We start from the raw sequence: 23,646 nt of genomic DNA, 5'->3' as shown, positions 1-23,646 counted from the left end.
GAGCACACATGCCCTGTGGCACAGTGATCCTGGCACTGTTGTGTTGACGGACTGTACAAACAAAGACACCTGGAATAGTGCAAAGTCCGTCCTGAAATAGCAATAGCAAGACATATTAGTGTGACTTATTGTCCTAAGAAATACACAGAGCACATATACTATGGGCCAGAGACTGTTCAGAGTGCTTTACATATGGGGGCAACCTACCATCAGTGCATGAATGGATAAAAAAGACGTGGTATACATACAATGGAATATTATTCAGGAATAAAAAAGAAGGAAATCTTGCTTTTTCTGACAACCTAGATGGACCTAGAGGGTATTATGTTAAGTGAAAAAAAGTCAAAGAAAGATAAATATGGTATGATTTCTTTTTATATGTGGAATAAAAAAAACACACAAAACAAATGATTAAGCGAAATAGAAACTGACCCATAGATATAGAGAATCTGCATGTTTGGGTAGGCGGGGTCAGATGAGGACAGAAGGGAGTGCCAGTCGTGTAGATTTCTGGGCCCTGGTGACTGGATCCTACTCTGCTTGACTTGAGAACAGAAACAAGTTTTTAAAAATGCAAATTCTTTTTTGACCAGCCCATAGGAAATTGCTGATATTTCTGACCTACAAAATGACAAGCTCATCTAATTGAACCTGATATTGTGTTTATGGTTTTGGATTGAATCGTTCCACCAGCAATGTGCTTGGTGTACTAGCAAAGAACAAACTTTGTTTTCCCATTACTTGCTCACGGTTGGCACCTCAGAGGACAGCACCCATCCTGTTGGCTTGAGGAATACAGTGCCTGGCAACAAATCTGTGTTGAAATGGAAGAAAACCTAGCTGGCCACACACTAGACTGTCACAAATAATAAAAACAATCCTGAAGGTAGGAGCTTGAACATTTCCTATCTTATAAACCCTCATCTTTGTCAGCCTGATGGCTTTTAGAACCCAGAGGGAGAGAAAGTAAGGTCATTAACACCTTTGGAGTCACTGGGGGCATTTATTATTATTGCACAGGTAGACTTTCTTTTGGAAAGGTCTTGGCTCGGGACAAGTACACGGAAGGGTTGGCTTTCTCAGTAGGGGAGTGTTGTTGGGAACATACGTTGAGATTTGTTTTTTCTTATATAAAATGGCCAACTTCTGTTTCCTGGGGCCACCTTGGTGGCCTCATTGTGTGTCATTACAGCCTTTCTTGGAGCAAGGAGCCTGGGACAATGAGAGGTGACCGCACTGGAGGTGTGAATCATTTTCTTTGACTCCAGAGCCTCTGATAGGAATGCTTGTTCGTGTTAGAGGGGAAGATGGTTAATACCTAAAAATTTTCATTTTGTGTAAACATTTTCTGGGCTTTGAAACATCTCTGGCCACCAGCTGGGGACTGGTTAGTCCAGCTAACAATATTGATTCCCTCTTTGTGCTCTAATCTGCTGTGGAGACATTCTGTGTCATGTTTGAACTCTCCAGTGGGGCAGGTCTAGTGGCTCTGGACATCTTGGTGGTGTGAGTAGGAGCAGTGACCCCAGGTTCTTTGGAGTTTAAAAGGTGACTGGGTACTTGTGCTTCCCTGGGATGACTAGGCAGCATCTCCTACTAGCCTAGGTGCTTGCTCTTCAAGCTAATGTTTTAAAAAACAATGGAGGTGTGTTCTGTCTCAGTTGTAATTATTGATATCTGAGCCAGAAATCAAAACTATGTCACATAATTTCTAGATTTCTGAGCTCTGCACACACTGTGATCCATATCTGTAGAGTCACTGCTGTGTCATCTGTGTTTACTGTCAAATGGTCAACTGACACAAGCCATCAAGTACATTAATTAAACACTCTAAACTCATGAAAAACTGCTGTTTTGGTAGGTTTGTATGGAGGCGGAGGTAGGTTTAGGCTTAGTTACAGGTTCTCTGTTTACTTATTTTTCAGTCCTGATGAGCTTCCTTTGTTTGTTTGTTTGTTTGCTTTGTTCTTGCCATGGTTTGAGAAAGGATTGTGCCCACCTGGCTTTGTTATGACAGAGCAACAAAGCTGTGTGAGGGGGCTTGAGTTTGAGGAACAGCCAGTCACTTTTGTAATATGGTACTTGACCTGCCTAAAAGAGCAAATGCATCTACACAAATATAAATAATCATTTGTGTTGGTTTTCATTTTACATTTTTTCATGAGCTGGTTTATGCATTGCATCTCTTTCATCTTCATGTTAAACCTGGGAGATTGGCATTACTGTTTTTTCATCTTATAGATTAGGAAGCTCAGTGCAGGAACTTTGACTTCAGCTTGGATTCTCTTTACCACACCTACCAACTACCATATGGCCTGACATTCCGCAAGTGGCCAACGAATTACAAGAATCTAGTTATTCAACATACATTGAGAAACGATTATTCATCATGTATCATTTCTGGTCTTACTTTAATAATGCATGCTAGTATGTCATGCTTGCTCGTTCTACAAACTCAAGTCACAACACAACTTGCTGTCTGACCCCAACCTGCCTCTTCTGACATTCCTGAGTCAGTGTAGGGCTCTACTCTTTGTTTCAGGGACCAAATCTGGAACCTGGGTGTTATATTTAATATTCAGGTGATGGTGGGCAGACCATGTGATAACTAAGGTTCAGATTCCAGGTGTAAATTTGGAATAAAACATGCTATGTTGGATATTAGTCATATTTGGGGATAAATGCTCTATAAGGATAGCAACTACTGTTGATATATATTTTTTAAATCATCATATTCCTCACCCCTTGCTTAATCAATTGGCAGGACCTGGAGATTTTACCCACGTTAATACCATTGACTCAATCCTCTCCTTTCCTATCCTTTTACTGTAGACTTCTTACATAATTACTGCCATAATTTGACTCACCACCTTGATCTAGTCTAGCCCCTCTTATCCATTATTTATACTACACCCAGCCTGATATTTCTAAAATAAGCAATTTTGAACTTCTCCTTGAGGTCCCTCATTTGCTTACAGAATAAATATAAATTCCCTATTTTTTCTACAAAGGCCCTCCAAGATCTGACCTTCCACAGCCTCATCTCACACTGTCATACCTGCCTGTGGGCACACACCCTACCCTCCACTGCTCTGAGTTCTCCATCCTGTCTTGATCCCCAAAGTGCTGGCATTCCCTATGCCTCAGTTTCCCCTACTGTCTCCCTGCCCTCCACACCTCTTCCCCTCTGCCTAGCTATCATCCACTCATCTTCAGCTTTGTGGTCTTAGCACACTACACATATTAGGTGCTCAATGGATGAATGAATTAACTCTTGGCCAAAGTGGATACAGAATGGCCAGCATCTTTAGACTTGAGGCCTCTCAAGACTCTTAACCTCCCTAGGAGGTTGTTGCCAAGGCTGGAAACAAATTGGATCTTCTGATAGCTGAGCCACTGGGAGACCTGGAGTCTGCACCTGGGAACTTGGGTTGAAGAGAAATGATATCACTGTTGCCACAATTTGTCTGCTTTATAAGCAGCAAGAACACCTATTTGTGATTTATTTGAATTCAAGTGTTTCCAGCAGTTGTCCCATCAGGAATTTATCAAGAACTGCTGTTTGGCCATTCAGAATTTAAACCATAATTACCCCTACATATTCCCTGCAGCAGAAACAAAGCAACAACCAGCTAAGATTGGTTGTCAGTGATTACCAGGTGCAAAAATCTCCGTAAGCTGAAAAGCAACAAAGCCAGGCCTGCTATGCAGACAGGCTGTAGTATCTTGCACAGTTGTGATCAGAATCACACCTGTGCATAATCATCTGACAGCTTTCGCTGGAAGGTTTTTGGGCACTTGTCTAGTCTTGGACTGTTGTTCTGTGAAACACATTTAATGCTTCCCATCTTTATGTTAAGCTTTACTTCTTTGGAAAACACAAGAAGCATGAAAAAGTTATGCCATTGCATGTATGTTCTAAGCAACAAGAAATCTAAGCCTTTTTCTTTCATGAGAAGTGTGGAGATTACACTGGGGAACACAATTTTCATTGAGTTAGATCTGACACTTCTTTTTTACTAACTTTTGGCATCTGAATCCAAAATGACCCCAGGTTTTCTCTATCACATCAACTTTTTAAGTACACGGTACCCTCCGTTTGTCCCCAAAATCATACAAAATGTACATACAAAGGAAAATAAAGAAAAAAGTTACCTGAATATACTATTTACTTAGAGTTATTTTATTCATATAAAGGCTATATATTGTTACTGTAAGTCAACTTGTGTACAAGTAATAAAGTTATGCTACTAAACATACATATTAAGGTATTTTATCTTTTCACATGACAGGCTAGGAAATGCCAAAATGAGATACCTGCAAGTCTCCTTCAGTTGGCAAAGCTTTAACAAATTGTTTCACGAGACCCAGTTTTATGTGCAGAGGTGGGAATATAATGTTCTTTCTGTCAACAAGTGGCTCATGTAGATTGTTTGGATCACCAGGTTTGAGGTCAGATCTTGGAGGCCAGTTTGACTCCACCCAATGCTTCTCACAAGCTCTGCTGTCCCACATACACAGAAAACAGGGATACTTGGCGTATCCGCGTTGCTGACCAAGAAGGAAGCAGACCATTTTAAGGTCAACACAGATGATCCAGTTGTGCTTCTGATATTGCAACAGATCAATGACTCTCTTTATGTCTTCATATTCTTCACGAAAACAAACTGAATGGCCAATTGGGACTGCACCAAATAAATTGCTGTTGTGGAGGAGGACAAACTTCAAGCCCCACTTTGAGCTATCAATCAACAGTCGCCATTGAGTTGTGTTATAGATTGGAATTCCCAATTCCCCCAGTAAACCTTGTATGTTATGGCAATACACAAAGCCACCATCACTTTGAAAATACCGCAGAAATGCACTTTCTCTTGATTGAAAGTAGGATGCCTTCACTCCTTTTTCAAGCAAGTTTTTCTTGTCCAGTCTTGATGCTAGGAGTTCTGAAGCCTTTTTGGATAGTCCCAAATCTCATGCCACATTATTCAACTCATGCTGATTAAATCCCTTATGAACTCAGTCATCTTCAGTTTCAAATTCTTCATCATTGCTGTCACTTAGTTCTTCACCATACTTCTGTTTTTCAAAAGAGGGTAGTTCAATGAAAACTGGCACTGGGATTTCATCTGAATGAGGCACTGGGCGTATAGCTGATGGTAGACTAGGATACTCTATTTTACATTTATTTTTCTTATTATATCCTGACATTTTCACTATACAAAAGAAACAGTCACTTGAATAATCTCTGGGCTCACACCGAACCATAGGTATACCAAATGGCAATTTATCACGTGTTCCCTTCGTTCGCACCTGTGAACTATCAACACACTGCTTGCACACCTTGTGAGGGACCCAAGACTTCTCTTGATCACCAAGTTTTACTTTAAAATATGCAAAATAGGCTTGCCTGACAAATGCACTGATGTTTGTCCTTTGGGAATGACGAAACTGCCACAGATATAATAAAACAAATCAGGGTGGTTTAGGCACTTATGACGAGAAATAGCAGAGGCAAACATGATCTGAAGGAAAGGAAATAAGTATATATGTAAATAAAAAAATAAATTATGCTAACTCCATGTATATAGACAAGAACTCGGACTACACTTCGGAATACGATTCACTATGTAGAGCACACAACCTCTCACCACACTGTCTCATGTGTAACTGAATAGCCTAGACAAGTATGAACCTGTCGCTGGTCTCCAAGGTCATCCCCCACCCCTTCCCACTCCCGGGGGTTTGCTCTCAGCCAATAGGAGAGCCTGAGTGCTTCCCTTGATCCAGGCTCGGTCCAGCCTAGAGTGGTTGCATTAAGATAAGCTATAGAGAAAAACTTGATGTGATAGAAGAAAACTAACTACAGTTTTGAAATCAGCATGCCTATTTAAGTCTAAAACAGCTGAAAAATTGAACTCAACAGGAATTATGTTAAAAATTGTTCCTCTGTGTACTTGCCTTGTTCCCATAAGAGGCAGACCCTGCTAAAGATGTTTAGAATTGGCATCTCTGACTTCAGTGCTCAGATACACATGTGTGCCTGGAAAAGAACCACATGATCCACCTGCTGTGTATCTTGTAAATGCAAACCTGTATTAAAGAAAATGCTGTGACCAGGGACAAGGCTTCATTCTCTTAAGATTAGGTTGCTCTCTTTATAGATGTTGTTTTAATAAACCTTTTACTGAAGTATAACATAGTTAGAAAAATACAGAAATCATAAGTGTACAGCTTGCATTTTCAAGTTGCCCTCTTAATATGTTAATATATAATACATTAATAATTTAGGATTTGGTGCTACCAGCAATTTCTTGTTTAATTAAATTAAAGGGTTGGGGAGGTTGAATGTAGGAGTGAATGCCATTCTGTTGACTCAGCTTTTTAATAACCTTTCCTTGACTCATGTGCTCACAGAGGCAAAGTCTTGTTTTCCTGGTGGTACTGTCAGAGGCCACTCATAGCCTGTAATTTTTACCTCCAATTCTGTTTCTTTTTAGCCTTTTGAATACATATGTAAATTCCATCAAAGCCACACACATACATAAATGGTTTGCTCGTGCCTCTGTGTGTCAGGTAAGACAGTTTCTGCCACCAAATTCAATAATTGGTAGCGTTCTACCATATTTGCTTTATTCTCTCTTATATATAGGTTTTGAGAAGTACTATTGTCAGTATATTGTATTTTGGTCTTCAGCAGACTCCCTCCATCTCCCCGAATACTAATGCATTCATTCCCTGTGAGCAAGGGCAATCTTATATAAGGAAGTTAATCATGATTCCATATTTTCTAATATCCAGTCTATATTCAGATTTCCCCTGTTTTTCCAAGAATGTCCGTTTTAGTTTTATCATCTAAACCACACTGCGCTAGAGTTTTTATCTCCTGCACTTTATTAATGCATCTGACAATACTCCAGTGATTGTGACAGCTCAGTGGAGGAACAGTGGGGCAACTCTTCACCTCACGCATGCATACAAGTGAGCCATTTCCCAGAAGAAGGCTGCGCTCACCTATCGGCTGCCAGCAGTTCCCTTTCTTGCTTGATGCGGCAGTGGAGGCAGGAATGAATGAATGAATGAGAATTCATACCACCCATCATCACTGTGAATGGGCCACTTACAACTTTTAGAAATCCAGGAATGTTTATTTATTGGGTGAAGCTAATTGAGTCTGGTGTCATTGGCTGTGGCAGCCAGGTACACACATTGTTAGCAAGTAGGAACCATCTCGTGTGTGCTGGTTTACCGAAAACCTGTTGTCACTCTAGCAGGAAGCATAGCTCAGGGCACAGTATTTGGACAGGTCTCAGGAGTTTTCCAGGCATTTGGACTTCATGATAAAATAGACTTTATTATTATTGCACTTTAAAATTTATAGAACAATTGAACAGATAGTATATAGAATTGCCTAACCCCCCCATTTCTCTTATTGTGTAAATTTGTTAGTATCATGTACATTTGTGTACATTTGCAATTAATGAGCGAATATTGGTACATTATTATTAGCTATAGGTCAGTGGACTTTGATAAATGCATAATATTTCATATCATTACAGTTTTATACATGATAGGTTTGTTGTCCTAAAAATCCTGTCCTTCACCTATTTACCACTCTCTGCTTACCCCTGAGCCCTCGGCAACCGCTGATCTTTTTATTGTCTCCATAGTTTTGCCTTTTCCAGATTGTCATATAGTTGGAATCACACATTATGTAGCCATTGCAGACTGACTTCTTTTCACTTAGTAATATGCATTGAAGTTTCCTGTATGTCTTCTGGTGGCTTGATAGCTCATTTCATTTTATCCCAGAATGTTATTCCACTATACTACATTTTGTTTATTCATTCACAAGTCTTGCTGTTTTATTTTTAAACAAAAGGTGCAACATTTCAGCACATAGTAGGTGTTTGATAGTTATAAAAGGACCCAGTTAGAGTGAATCCTTCATTTTTCTGGCAGGTATATTGTGCCAAGGGAGGGTTGTGATTGGAAAAGGCAATTATGTTGTTAGGCACTGATCTTTGCTAATGTGTGGTTGTTGTTTAAGGAGAGAGCATATCACCCTGAAGTGGCTTAGCCCAGCGCAGTGGATGGCTTTGATCTAGGTTTCTAACAGCAGTTTACAAATTCCCTCTAGAACTGTACAAGTACAGTAGACACGATCCACATGAGGCAATGTGAATTAAAATTGAGTAAAAGTAAGTTAAAAAAACATCATTGGGTCTGTAGCATTAACCACACTTCAACTGCTCAATAGCCATACATGGCTAGTGGCTGTCACTTTGGACAAGGCACATATGAAACATTGCTGTTGTCACAGTAAATTTTATCAGACAGCCTTGATCTAGAGCATTCAAGTAGAAGGATGGAATTGAAATTAGTTGACCAGGCTGATTCTGGTTTCAGTGCTTAACTGTTTTGTGCTGTGACAATTTTACAATGGCAGAGAGGAAGGCCAGAGATTTGTTTGCTGGAGAAAAGTTGCTTAAAATAACTTACTGGGGATAAAAAGGTTGCTGGGGCCAGTGAAGCTGTAAAATCCTCCTTGTGTGACGGCCCCAGGAGGCAGGGCTGGACAAAAGGTTAGGCCCTTGATCAGCCAGTGTTAAGGAGTTTTACAGAACTCAGCTCTTGCTTCTTTAGTTTGGTGAAAAAGCAGAGGCCTTCTCTAATTTGAGGGGTTGGGGTGGGTGTGGAGAAGGAGTTAAACTTCACAACTAATAAATTGGCAAATTGTATACCCACCCCTTCAGTAAACTCATGTGGTTGTTGGATGGCAGGAATGTGAAACCTGAATGAATATCAAATATTTGCTACAAAAATTGTAGCTTATTGCCTTCAAACCAAAATTACTCTTATTTGGCAACAAAGCAAATGGCAGTTAAGTTTTCTTGGCTTTTCCCCTTTTTTTGCCAGCTTTTTGGATTTGATCAGATCTAATTTTCTTCATGTGATGAGTGCCACACTGACACAAAGTATTATGGGCTGTCAGTCCACTTAGATTTCAGTTCTGTATTCATTTTACGTATGGCATTTTCATGAAGACTTTGTTTTTCTTTTTCTAAACAGAAGTACAGATAACAGGCATTACATTAAATTGTTCTTTTCCTTAAAGGCTAACCTGGAAATTAGCTCTTGATGCTGGTGAGGGTTTTTAATATCACCTTTAAGTGAAAATGCCAAATAACACTCTTTGCACATTGTAGCTTTAAATATTGGCTTTTCACCTTTTGAAATGCTTGAGTTTCTAAGAGGCCTAAGAAAGGCAAAGTTGATGGAATAAATATATCTACTATAATTCCTGTGAAAAGACTTAAAATATTCTGTTTTTTGGAAGTTCCGTTAGGATGTGACTGCTTGGAATCATGAGTGTCTATAAACACAGGCTTAGAATTGATAGTTTTCTCTAAGAATAGGCACAAGAAAACAGTGTATTATCTTACAAATGAAGAATGGGAAATGCCAGATCTCAGATGAAGACAGATTTCCCTTTAATCTTTCAGCTAGTGTCACCTGCTAAACAATCCTTACAAGAGTTGCTAAGGTTTAGTCAGTATTTAATAATTATTGCATTTGTTCGACCAACTTTTCTTTTAAAAGCAAACATATCCCTTGAATGAAAGGCAGGATAACGAATGGATTTTTTATATCTGCTATGGTTTTAATTTAATTTTTAAAAATATATTTCAATTGAGATGCTGTTTCATGTTAGCAAAGTTCAGAGAAATTGATTATGGTTTCTTAGCATGGGATTGTTTCCTTAAAAGCCATGAATGGGAAAAGAATCAATATTAGTGATTTCCAAGTGGCAGCTTTTTACAGAGCCCCCCAGCACGATTGATTACTGCTGCTTTTGTAAAGGATTTTAAAAGAATAATCTGTATTAAAAACATTATTCTTTGGTATGAGCTTCAGCAGTTCCAAATGAGTTTCCATGGGGGCTGTGCTGCAATGTGTCCGCTTGAAGGGATTGTGGCTGTCACCGGTGGGGCAGGGTAGCGAGGCAGAGGAAAGGCTATTAGGTGAGGAGCTATTGGCTTGCATGCCAGAGAGGTTACCCTGGCAGCTGCGGTCATTCAACCTCCGAAGCAGCAGGGGCAAGAGCCAAGTTATTTTTCTACGAGCACTGTGTAAGGTTAAGCAGCAAGAAGAGAGTCGGAAGTACGTCGTTGTTCCAGAGCCTTGGCTATAGGCAGGTGTGTTCAGTTGAAGTGAGAGGCAATAGAATCTGATAGCTCCCCAGCCTCCATATCCTGAGACCTGTGAGGAGAGGATGCATCTTCATGGGCCTCTTAACACTTTAGCACCATGACCAGGTTATTCTCAGGCTGCATGCTGATCTTCTACCAATTAAATAATAAACTTGACTGTGGGCAGAGGTACTCTCCGGAGGCGGGGTGACCCATTACTTTGGGGATGTGTGAATTTTTAGAAAACAGTGTTCCGTTTATCATCATTGATTTTAATTCAGTACCCTCGGATGCTAAATCACCACAGAGGCTTTTGTAGGGCTTGCTTCAGAACTGGGGGAAATAGCTGGTAGGCTGCTTTTATTACTGGATTCACTTGGAGGAAAAAAAATTCCTTCAGATGGTCAGATGTGTTTTTGACTCATCACTATTTGCTTTTCTCTATGTCCCATATTTTTGGAAAACTAAATTCTATGTCTCTTACGAAATGGTGCTTTTGAATATGTGTGTTCCAACCGAAACTTAATTATCACTGAATTACCATGAATCGCCCCCTCGTTTTGGGGGCATTAATAATAATAATATGCTCTTTTAAAATATATTCTCTCAAGTGCTTTTTAAATATTATTGTTTTTAATGGAGCATGTAATTTTACCATCTTGCCAAGTTTCCTCTTTCCTCTCATATTCCGTATTCCCATAAGAACAAGAGTACACGCACGGTTCTGTCAGCAGAGTGTCTTCATATGGAGGTTCTGATGGAGGTAGATCAGAAAGACAGAAGGCAGCGCCGAGATGGATTAGGTTACATTTTGGATTTTTGAAAGCTTTGGTCACATGTCAGTTTGCACAGCCAACAGAATATTTATCATTGGTGGAAAAAATATTACTGTCCACAAGTTTTCTTCCCCCTTCATTTGGCACGACCATAAATGTTATCTTCAAATAAATTATGCAGACACCGAGAGAAGTGCTTTCTACAGTGCACTTGCTTAGACATGGCACGAGTCCTGTGACTGCACACACAGTCCACGTGAAGCACGTCCTTTTGGCTGGGAGCTCTTATTTCTGCCTCAAGTGTCTTGCTGCAGGCTGGGGAAGGCTCCATTTCTTGGGGAATTTCCTCCAGAGTCTATGATGGATTTCATCATGTACTCTAATACCTTTAAATCCTTTCCTGGTTCTTCCATTAAGGAAACAATTTCTTTAAAAGCTGCTTGGCCCTCGTTGTTTATTTTAGTTGGTTAAAACGTTTGGTCAAGGACAGTTCCTTTATACTATAACAACAAGAAACACAGGGCCTGGGGCTGTGGGTCTTAGGCAGAATCAGGATATTATTCCGGTAGGTATCAGGAATGTGAATAATCTTTGGGCCCACAGTGCTGGCCCCATTGTGACTTGTCTTTGACTGTTAACAGTTTAGAAGCGCTTGACTCCCGTGTTGAAATTGGTGGTCTCTTCACCCTTTGATTTATCCCCGTCTGTTTAGCTTTGTTTCTTTCCAGCATAAGGAACCAGCTGTAAATACCTCTGAAAAAGCTCTGCTAGGTTAGGTAGTCACTGTGTCCACCCAAAGGTTTTCTGGAATCAGCAAAAGGATCGGCAGAATGAGAGGCTTCCCTTACAGACAGATGAGGTAAGTTTAGCAGAAGGGCCCTGAAAAGCAGGAACAGTGTGGAACATCTGCAGGGCTTGCTGGCTTGGCCGCCACTGCCTGGAACCAAGCTGGAAGGGCACTTGTTCACTGGAAAACCCAGCAACCTCACCTCAAGGAATGGCTTCCTTGCTTTAAATAACCCAGGAGGACCCAGTCAGGGCACATGACTAGGTTGCATGTCAGGTCCCCAGTTGGGGGCGCAAGTGAGAGGCAACCACACAGTGATGTTTCCCTCCCTCTCTTTCTCCTTTCCCCTCTCTCTAAAATAAATAAACAAATAAATAAATTATTTTAAATAAATAAATAAATAAATAAATAAATAACCCAGGAGGAAAAGGTAGCTAATGAGATGGGTAATTAGACTCAGGAAATTTTAAGACCGAGAATCTTGTAATTGACTACTCATTTTACTCAACCTTTGTCTTCATGACTTCAGATAAAATGGATTAGGAGTGACCCGAGCACAGTTGTGTCATTCTGTGGCACTTTCCTCCAGTGTGAAGTTTTGTGTCATGCTTGTCACTCATACACCCATACGATACTTTTCTTAGATTTTTAAAAATATAATGCACCTATCTCTTGTTCAAATGCATTAACTGTTAAATAATTAATAATTAACTTTCCAGAAGTCATTTGTACACTGGTAACTGGTCCTTGGTCATCTATGACCATGACTCATTGGTCTTGTGCTTTCTGTACATTTAGCACCATATGTATGTGTGTGTGTGTGTGTGTGTATATATGTATATACATACATATATTTTTAATATAACAGTGATATCACTTAGGAAAGAAAACATTCACAAGCCCACTTCACCTTTCCTCTCTTTGTTTTCCATTCCTATTTCAATACTTGGTCAAATGGATGTGAAATTTTAATAAGAGTTGTAATATTAGGAAATATTACAATAACATATGCTTTTTAAATTTAATGTATAGTCTAAACATTTTTCCTCATTGCTTTGTGCTATGTGACATTTAATGGCTATGTTGAGAAAATTCATGTGTCATACGTAATTTACATAACCACATAGCTACATGTCTGTAGTTGGCACTTAGGTGTCTAAGTGATCTTTCTTTTTTCCTCCCCATTGAGGTATAATTGACATACACAGTGATTTTACTTTAATGCAATAGTAAACACCCGAACTTTTCCTGTTTTTAGACTGTTTCCTTAGGATAATTCCTGAGAGTCAAACTTTCTGATCAGATGGTATAAAAGATTTCAGATTTTCTTATAACGTATTACCAGAGTGCTTCCCACAGGGCTAATGCCACTTTCTGTTCGTTGGGATCTAGTAAATGGTCCAAGCTTAGTGTTACAAGCCAGGAGTAAAATGTCCATATTCCTATTAATATTCAGTCTCAATGCTAGCTTACACTTCTGCGATACAGGCTATTTGGAAATTCTATTTATCAACATCTGTGAAGCACAGGTTCTTTCTCTGCGTCAGCCGAGTCTGGAAGGGCAAGGTCTACCCTTTGGACCTAGAGTCTTTCCATTTTCCTGTCCCAAAGGCTTCCTGTGGCATTCTGTCAGTCCCCATACAGGGTGGAGATAGCAGTGGCTATACCTCAGGGCCTCAAATTATAGTAGTTGAAAAACCCTTAGAGTAAATTATTAAATCTAAACCGGAGCCTGTTGGCTTCCTGCACTTGCATTGGAGTCTGTTCCATTATGGTAGTTTTTACAAAACACTTCTGAATTAGAAATAAATTCCAAATCTCTTTTTTCCTGCCAAACTCCACCAGGAAACAGAATCTCGTTATTTCAGTTAGAATATGTTAAGACTGACCCTCTCGGGCACTTGGGACTTTTCAGGTTAGGCTCACATGGCTTCTATTTTTACTCTAGTCTAAACTGTGGTCATATGGATAGCAAAATAAATACTGAAATATTCTAGCTTGAGCGGTGGGGAGGCAGCATTGCTTAGAATAACATGAAAAAACTTCTACCCTCTGTTTGATATTCCAAAAAAGGAAGAAAGCAGGACTTGGAGCACATCTGTAAGGAATGAACATTTTCCTGGTGTGTGTCATGCATATTCAACATAGCCCTACTCGAAGTCACAGGCATTGCTTTCACATACATTGCTTCAGAGAACTCTGTTTTGGTTGCCAACAAATTTAATTCAAGACAAAGGTTGCTTCCCTTCTCTCTCTGGATCAGGAATCCAAACCCTTCCCCAGAAACAGAAATAAGAATTGTTGATGTATTCTGCTTTTGGTATTTACCCTCCCCCATCCCCCAGTGGACTTTCTGATAGCAGAGGAAGATTGGTTTTTTATTAATATTAGCAATAAATCAATTTCAGGAGGAGCATTTTTTTAAAACTTATTGAGTGAATTTTGTAATTCAGCTATTTCGGAAGTTTCAAAATGACATAAAAGGGAAGTTCCCTTCAGGTGAGATATTTTCTTTTTAAAGAGTTGTCTTTGTCATTTCTCTAGCTTTGTCATTTCTCTAGTATAGGGTCTGTCAAGAATTTGGGGGCGAAGTTTAGATTTTTTTCGGCTCAGATTATTTAGTTAAGGGTTCTTAGAACTTCAGGAAATGGTGGCTTATCGAAACTGGGGTTTGGGTCACAGGAGTTTGTAGGTGATGTGCCAGCAATACGATGATTGGTTCATGAGCATCTTCTCAATGAGTGTCTGCAATTAGGGCTGTTCATTGTTACTATGTTCTAGACTAAAGGGAAATGCACCTGGGAGGCTTGCATGCTGCCTTTTTTGTGTGTCCTCATGCTGGGGAGGGGAGGAGGGTGCTTAGATAGCATACGAGATCTTCTGAATCATCATATCTGAGATGCTCTTAAATTTCTCCAACCATCCACTTATTGAGCGCAGTTACTATTTTGTAGGCTCAACAGACAAACATCATAGGAAGAAAAATAATTGTGAAGTACCAGCTACACCAACGTACATATGGTGAGGCACTCTCTCTGAAAATGATATCGATCCTATCTAACCATAAATACATATTTAGATGAGCCAAATGATCCTTTGGCAAAATTTGTTGTTGTTGTTTAGCATGCTGATTATTGTGCTGAGCATTTTATTAAAGAAAGATTTTATCTGAGCTTTGCTGGCTAGGAAATCTAAATGCTTTGAACCGCATTCAGTTGTTTTTTTTTTTAAGACAAAGAGGAAATTTTCTGCAGTTAAGTGCACTAGCTCAGTGTTGTTTTTTGAAATGCTTTTCAGCCATTTAAGTGTTCTCCAAAGACTAGCGCTCTGCCTGCCTGGCTCGTTGGAGGCGTTCTTAATGAGTTGGCCATTTCTTCTAAGGTCATACTTATCTTCCTGGCAGTCCTTCTCACAGCTAGTTATAAGGCTGAATTCCAGGCTGCCCTTTTTAAAGCAACTGAGTAAGAGAATGTTGATTTAGTTTTCCCAGATGTGAGGTAACCAAGTAACTTCTTTCAAAAGTACTAGGTCTGTCCAGAAGGTATCCAGCCATGTACTATGACAAATAGAGACATTTATTGAAGGAGATACAAGATATGAGAAACATTGTACATAGCACAGTGACACCTCAGTCCCCTTCAAAGTAGGCACCTGGGGACCTCACACAGTTCTCCCAATTGCCATTAGCTACCCCATCATATTTTCCTGAATTTCATTAATGGTCTGAAATCTTCCCTTTCAAAGGTGACTTTAGTTTTAGGAAAAGCCAGAAGTGCAAGGTACCAAATCTGAGCTGTAGGGAACCTAAGTGATTTGATGTTTTGCCAAAAACTCTGCAGAAGACATGATACATGAGTGTGTGCGTTGTCGTGATGAAGCTGCCAATCACCAGTTGCCCGTAGCTGCAGCCTTCTGAATCATCCAAATCATTTCCTCAGTGGAATGTTCAAGCTTAACACAAAATTTGATGCAGATTCATTGCTCTACTCGCTCATTTTGAATTCAACAGCCACACAGTACACATGCTCACTCAACATCTACCACCCCACTGACTAGCACAGTGAAGTCGTCATTGTTCACACATGCACATTCCAGTCTACTCTCTTGGCTGCCAGGTTACATTGATGTCACACAAATAGTTATGTTAACAATTGCTGACAGTTTCTGGAAAGACCTCATATGATTATTTTGTTTCACCAAATGGCTTAACAGTTAGGTTCAGCCTTTCAGGAAAATGTGACTTCTGTGCTTTTTGTTGAGCATTTACCCTTCCCGGGCTCTTCAGACTTGGTCCTGGTCTGGGCCCTCTTCCACAAATGTACATTCTAAGTGATGAGAAAGAGTCCCACACTGTGGGAACCATCCACCAGGAAAATTCAGCCTCAGTGCTGAGTTCCAAATGATTGGTACAGACTTGAAGGAATATAGACACCATAGGACTTGTCATCTGCCCTACCTTGGTTTGTTTCTAAAGGTTCATAGAACCAGTCATATTTCTCTCCAGTTGCCTGTGATTTGACTTTTATTAATTTGATTTTTATTTTATTTTACTTTTTTATGAGCAGCCTGGTCATCCTTTGGCCTCACACTTCACATCCAAATGTGGTTCTACCTTCATAAAACCTGACTTTTTTTTTTTTTTTCAGAATTGGGTTTATTTCCCAATTTGTACTAGTAAATAATTTAAATTCATACTTCCACTCTGTGGAAGGAAGATATGCTGAAGTGTTTCTTAAAAAACCTTCTATTTAATTAAAAACCTAACATAGCTGTTTGAAATAGTTGTGAGCTAAGGACCTTTCTTAGGCAGGGATTTAAAAATTTTTTTCTCATCTGTGACCTCATCTTTGACCTTGGCTTTTGTATGTGTTACATACAGAATAGTAAAGTAACCCTGGTACATGATTAGGTACAGGTAGTTGTCTGTAAACAAACCTTTAAAATAAGTCTTTTAAAATACAACATATTTAATTATAAACTTATATATCAGTCATGCATTACATATTCAAGAACAACAGTATGTTTTTCTAGTAATAAACATAAGGTTCTTTCTATTACATCTTTGGTTCACAGGGACACCAGATAGAGGGAAGGTATTACTAAAAATGAATGAATGACATTTGCTCTACATGGCTTCAGGCCTCTCCCATATGGGGAACTTACAGGACATTAGGCAGAGAAGAAACTCTTAAGCAAGAACTCTTTAACTAATGCAGAATTTTCCCATATGATGCCAGGAATGCTAGCTCTAAAAGACATTAGATAGGTATTCTGAGGAGAGAATTTCCATGGCCAAAGTTTGAAAGTGCTGAATCAAGCAGAGTTCAACATGATTATTACTGTTCTTCTCGGGGCCTTTTTATGATTATGTACAAATCACAAGCAAAGGGTGGGGGAAGAAGACACGGCATGGCCAACACTCCCGTTGAGTGCACACATTGAAGTTGAGATGGCCTGGAATCGCCGCTCCCCAATCTGAGCTGGAGGTCTTTGGGCACACCTCAATTCCTTGGTGTGTAGTAGAGATTGCTGAGATGATTACGCGTCAGTGTGCCAGTGCTTACAAAACACATTTAGCACAAAATGCCTGGCACATAAGAAACATTTAACAGTTAGCTAGAGCCAGTCCTTTTGAATCCCAGGCTGAATGGCTTTGATACTGTAATGTTATGGGTCATTACAGTGCGACAGGAATAACCCAGAGTAAGGTGACCAGAGTTTTGGGCCCCATTTTGGCCACTAACTAGACTGACTGATTTTAAGTTGATTTGCTGCTGTGGTATTCTGTCTCTTTTGAAAAAAAAAAATAGGTGATCTTGATGCCTATAATATCTGGTCAAGCTCTAAGATTATATGTTCCTTTGGGCTATACTGGAAAGTTCATCTTAAGGACAAGTATATCATTTCTGAGCAAGTGTGCAGGAGAAATTATTTTATTTAATATATGTATTAGCTAGTAATAAAATAGCTGATTTAGTCACCTCTGGAAAGATAAGCTAATATTACAGCACGTTTGCCACTTTGTAATCACCATAAAAGTTAGTAGACGTTTGAATTTAAATCAAGACTGGATGTGCCTTTATCCTGAAACTAAGAGGCATCATCTGAGTAGTTGATACAGAATGTGAGTATTTTACTATTATGTGCAAAGGCTAATTTTCTGAAAGCTGGGTCCTGGGGTGGATCGTATTCATAAGTAGTTAGGTTTTCTACTTTCTGAGTGTGTTATTCACCTAAATTTAAACCATGTAAATTTAACACCTACTGCTTTGAGCTTTTAATTATCTTATTGGTTGCACTAGTTTAAGGCATTTAGAGGGCGTTCATCTAGTAGATAAAGCAGTGTTTCTTTCAAGGAGGAGCTCGGATTTCTAAATAACAGATTTTCACACTGGCAGGTTGAAGCGTTAAGTTGTTCGATACAGACTTTCCCTACATGAGAAAAATCCAACGATTAGATCTGTTCAGTTACTGTCTCACAATTAATCATTGTGGAGAAAACTGACAGATTTGAGGTACGTCTTACTAAAATCAAGATTTGTGCACTTGATGGTCTTTTATGCATAGACTTAACATTTCTCTTCCTATTTATTACAAATACCATGTGTGTTTGGGCTGAATCATTTTAACAAAATACCAGTTTTCATCATCCTCAAGTATGTAGGACCTAGATCATCAGCTTTCCTCACCTTTCCATCCTTAAAGGGATATGTTTCCTCTTAGGGGACTTATGTAAAGGAAATGGGTGTCACCAGGTCTCAAGGAATTTGGGTCATGGAGCTGGACGTTTGGGTAGAAGTGACACCAGCTGGCACTGGAACTGCAGGGGAGGCCACATGGTAAAAGAACTTTCAAGACTAAGGAGTTTTTATTTTATCTTATAGATGATAGGGAGCCAATAAGGGGTCTAGCAGCGGGGCAGCATGGTTATGTTTAGGAATGGTCCCTCTTCAGAGAATGGATTCAAAGACAAAGACTTGAGCAGGTGACTAAGCAGGGGGGCCCTAGTCCAGGCCCTAGATTATGAAGTTGCTGCAGTTTGGAGACTAGAACAGGAGAGATAGAGTTAGGGGACAAATATGTCCCTTGCTTTTCCTCTTCTAGGCACTGTGGGGATACAAAACTGAGTCAGAAGTGCATCCTCTTCTGGGAAGAACTGCCTTGTATTAGTGCTTCAGTTTCCATGGCGGAACGTGGCATAAAGCAGGAACGTGGCATAAAGCAGGAACGTCTTTCTAGGTCTGCAGTCAGCCCCCCACCCCACCCCCATGAGTCATACCTAGTTGCTTTCCACAACTTCCCTCTGCTCTCTGGTGTGTACAGCTTGCATCAGCCAAGGGGGAAAGGTCTGAAAGACCAGCTTTGTTTGTCTTCCAGCTTATACTCCAACCCCTATTAGCCAACAGTATTGACACTGCCCCACAGAAATGGTTAGTCCCAAATTAAACAACCTCATGGTGAAATCCTCCAGTCAGGCCGCTGCTCTGCACGCAGGGGCTGCACCTCTGTGCCTTTTCCTCCTGGTGACTTTCCTCAGGTGGCTCTGTCTCATCCTGCAGGAGGGTGTTCTGAGGGTGCCTTGAAGTGTTCTGCATTGGGAGGCAGACAGCTGGCTAGGTGTAAAAGCAGTTCTCTTGAGTTACCCGTTTTGATGGCTTTTGAAAGATGCACATCTCCTTGTCTCAAGGAAATGCTGGTGCGTAATACACTTCCCTCTGCAGGCATGTTAACTGCAAAAATCCTTTCAGCACAGTGTGAGTCTTCACAAAAAGAAATGTGTCATGTTTGGAAAGATTTTTTGTTTAAATTAAGAAAAGATACTGGAGGTATTCTTTGAGCATTATCTGCTACAAAGTGAGAAGGGCCTACTTGTTATTAAATTGGACTCTGGAGGGATTTTGGGGATTCCTCTTATGCACTTGGTGCCCCCGATATTAGAGCAGGAGATGACTGTTAGTTTGATGTGGAATTATTTGCACCCCACTGGGCGGTAGAGGGATAAATAACTTTAGCTGCATTTAAGCACATTAAAACTGTTGCCAGCCCCTGGACCACCCTGGAGTCCTGCAAATCTCAAGTAGCCAAGGGCAAGTCAGCTTGTCTAGATGTGCCCTGACCTCCACCCCCAAAACTTGTAGTAATTCAGGCCTGACAGCTCTTCCTAAAGAGTCATGGTCCCGGGGAAGTCAGTGCTTGTCAGGCTACTCACTGTGCTTGAGCTGTGGGAACTGGGAGGTGGCCAGAATCTCTGGGAGATGTTTCTGCCCATCTGCCTGTTAGTTTGACAGATGTGCCTGTCTGGACAACTGGGTCACCTAATGAATAGAAATTTAATTTACACACAGGGATCAAATATTTTAGTGATACCCATGCTGCCTCAAACTTCTTTTACAGAGCCCAGAGGAAAATGAGAGTCATTCAATGAGTTGCTAATATGTAAATGGAGTCTTTCACTTACTTTTAAGACTTAGGTTACTTAACTGGATGCAAGGCAACATGCATGGGGCAGATGATCACTCAGGCTTAGAAGTGTGGGATTTTAATGATAGGAACCATGGAGTCTTGTGACATGTGTTAACTCTGAAACCTGAGACAAAGGCTAATTTGTTTTAGGTAATCTCAGTTGACAAATATTTATTAAGTAACCATGCACTTTGAAAGGGACAGGGAGCATACACAGGCCATTGAAGACCTGCCTTCAGTGAGTTGTATTCAGCTGAGGGGCAAGAGAAATACACCTGTGACGGTTAAAAGTAACCATGACAGTTTATGTCTTAAATGTTCATATGCTACAGAATCCAAAATAGTAGTTTATTACTGGGGAACATACAAGGACTGGAGAAGTGAGAGGCTGTTTGGAGTAGACAGGATTTTAGAAAGGAGAGGGGCGCTCCAGATGAAATGCACAGGACAAAGGTTAATTCAAGCAAGACTGAGAATTGCTTTTAGGTGGGAAGCACATGTAGATGTAGCTCAAGCAGCATTAATTGAGCGCCTCCTATCTGCCAAGCACTGTGACTGCAGGGAGTTGGGGTAGATTAATGATGAACTGAGGTGCTGTCGCTGTCCTCCCAGGAGCTGTGAGTGAAATAGGGGTCATTTAAGTTGATAGCAGAGCTATGGAATGCAGGGCTCTTGATACGGTTCACAAGCTTTGGGAATTTCGGCCTGGAATGGTGATAGCCTTGGAAACAGTATAATGCAGGATAGCCTCAGATCGCAGAGTTAAGCTCTGACCATTCTAGCAGAAAAATGCCAGCACACTCTTGGCTCAGGGTGGTCATTCAATGCCTGCAGGCCAGCCCCCTGGAAAACCAATCCCGAAGGGTTCAGTTCTCAGAATGTGGCGGTATGGTGCCTCTAAGAAAATGGGTTCCCATACTTTCCTGTCACCTGGCTCTCAAGCCTGGTGGGGAATATGGGCTCAGGTTTAAAATACTTCAGCGTCTGTAGCCAGCAGATGAAACCTGAGAGAATAAAGTGGTAGTGTTGTGGAGGGCTGGACCCGTCTGTCCTCCTAGGAAGGTTCCAGTCACAGAACAGAACGTTTTATTTTAAGAGGAAATCTGATGAAAGCCAATGTAGTAAGGGAAACATTTTTTATAATTCCTGTTAGGAACAAACATTCAATTTGAATTTTAAAAATAGGACAATAATGACATTACCTGTTTCCAAACACAAATATTGTTTAGAAGCCATGAGTCTGCTTTATTTATTTCTGGGCTTTTATGAGATATTGGTGATAAAATATCAATTTACTAAAACCATTTGAAAAATATATATATGTTTCTACTCTGCCTTCAATTCATGCATGGAACTCTTTTGGCAGGATTGGGTTGAATTTTAATACTGACACTCTTACTGAAGAGCTAAGAAGCTGTGGAACTGGCATACTTAGTGATTGATCCCTCGCCATCTTCAGCGTGTGGTTTGCTATTACCGAGTGCCAGTGATATAAAAAGAATGTGCCTGTGTGGGTTTATTTGCATTTGTCATTAAGGCTCTGCCAAGCCAATGAGCCCTAGAAGTGGGCTTGCGGTGGGGTTTTGCCTTTGTCATTGAGCCTCACCAGCTCTGCTCCTTGAAGGGTGCTCTGTGTGGCATCTGCCCGCATCTGGGCTGTTGGCAGAAAGCTCTGGACTGCCGAGGAGACTGGGGAGCTCTTGGCTCTGAGCATGGCCAGGCCTGCAAACACTTGGTGGCCTTCCTTGGTGGACCTCTCCCCTGGGTGATGATTTAGCCTAAGCATCGTCATACCTTTGTATGCATCCCCAAGAACGTCTTACATGATTTCAGTGTTTTGTAGCTTTTCCAGTAAGGTAGCTTTGTGACAAAGCAAATGCCTGAGATGGCTTAAAAATGGCACTGGGACCACTGAAACTCAGTATTTGATGGGTGCCGAGGTCTCTGTGCCGTCTTCATTCTACTGGATTAGGCCACAAGGGCTTCCCTGGGGGGACATTCATCTGTGCTCAACCCTTCATGCCCATTGTCAGGGAGTCCTGAGGGGAGGAGAGGGCCAGAAATGGGGGCCCACAGGAATGGAAGAGAGGGAGGGCTGCTCCCTACAGTGTAAACCTGAAGAGTAAGATAATTAAGCACATTTCTTAATTTCTCACCATCCTGAATCCCTTCTCTCTCCTTTCTCAGAGGGCAGAGCTGACATCTGATAAAGACATGTACCTTGACAACAGCTCAGTTGAAGATGCCTCAGGAGTGTATCCTATTGATGACGATGACTATGCTTCTGCATCGGGATCAGGTAAGGCTGGCTACTGCCACTCTCACCTACATTCTTCATGCTTGCACATGCGCACACACACACACATGCACAGTGTCCTAGAACTTACTTCAGGGAGACAGGCAGGTGCATAGTGGTTGAGAGAGTGTTCTTTGGAGTCCAAGTGCCTGAATGTGAATTCTAACTCTCCATCACTGAAGCTGTGAGGTCATGGGAGTGTATTCAACTTAGCTGAACCTCAGTTTTCTCATTTATAGAATGGAAAGTCACTATCACATAGGCTTCTTATGAGGATTAAAGGGGTTGATGCATCTATAGCTCTTAGAGGTTGCTGCTTGGCAGGTGGTCAGTCACTGTTCTGCCAACATTAGCTTTTATTTTTATTTTTTTGTTAAGGCCTTCATAGTGATGCCATAGGAATCACCCTTAAATAAACCCCTCAAACACTAGTTTTATAAAACTGCCAACCTTATATTGAAGATTGTGGCAAGGAGAGCTATACTTTCTTACTCCTAGTATACTGCCCAAAAGTAAAAGGGAAAGTATAACAACCAGATAAAATGATTACACAGGGATATCCTCAACTCTTCGGTGTATCAGCTATCTGTTGCTTCATCAATGCTGTATAACAAACCACCCCAAAATGTAGTGGCTAAAAATAACAATCATTTATTCAGCTCATTATTCTATGGGGTGGCATTTTAGGCTGTGCTCAATGGATTCCCACACGTGTCAGTGGTCAGCTGCAGGTTGGGTATGCAGCTTTGCTGACCTTGGCTGGACTCTTGTCATGTCACTGGAGAAACTGGGCAGACTTGTCTTTTGTCCACATGGTCTCTCATCCTCTAGTAGGTCAGCCATTTGTTCCCAGGGTAGAGGCAGAGATCCCAAGAGAGCAGAAGTGTGCAAAGCCTCTTGGAACCTAAGCTTAGAACTGGCACAACATCACTACCCCATTTTATTGGCCAAAGCAAGTCATAAGGCTTGCTTCCATTTCATTACTCCACCTTGTCGTGAAAGGAGCTACAAAGTCACATGCAGAGGATGTGGATACAAGGGGAAATAAATGATTCTGGCCATTTTTGCAATCTACTGTACCTAGTAAATGTTTCACCTATGCCAGGAATGGCCCCTTAAGAAGCTGAGAAAGAA

General features: G+C 40.7%; 1 protein-coding gene across 1 annotated transcript in view; it reads left to right on the top strand.

The window, feature by feature from the left end:
• The window catches only part of SDC2 (syndecan 2), a 116,066-nt gene that overhangs the window by 77,456 nt on the left and 14,964 nt on the right, over window positions 1–23,646 (top strand). The window contains exon 2 of the mRNA XM_090283539.1: window positions 22,404–22,515. Within this exon, the coding sequence (XP_090139665.1) occupies window positions 22,404–22,515 (112 nt within the window). The remainder of the gene's footprint in view (window positions 1–22,403; window positions 22,516–23,646) is intronic.

Source organism: Furipterus horrens, unplaced genomic scaffold (genome assembly GCF_987537825.1).
Source record: "Furipterus horrens unplaced genomic scaffold, mFurHor1.1.pri manual_scaffold_7, whole genome shotgun sequence".
In the NCBI taxonomy this organism is placed as follows: domain Eukaryota; kingdom Metazoa; phylum Chordata; class Mammalia; order Chiroptera; family Furipteridae; genus Furipterus; species Furipterus horrens.
Note: the sequence above shows the minus strand (reverse complement) of the source record. Positions and strands in the feature narration are given on the sequence as shown.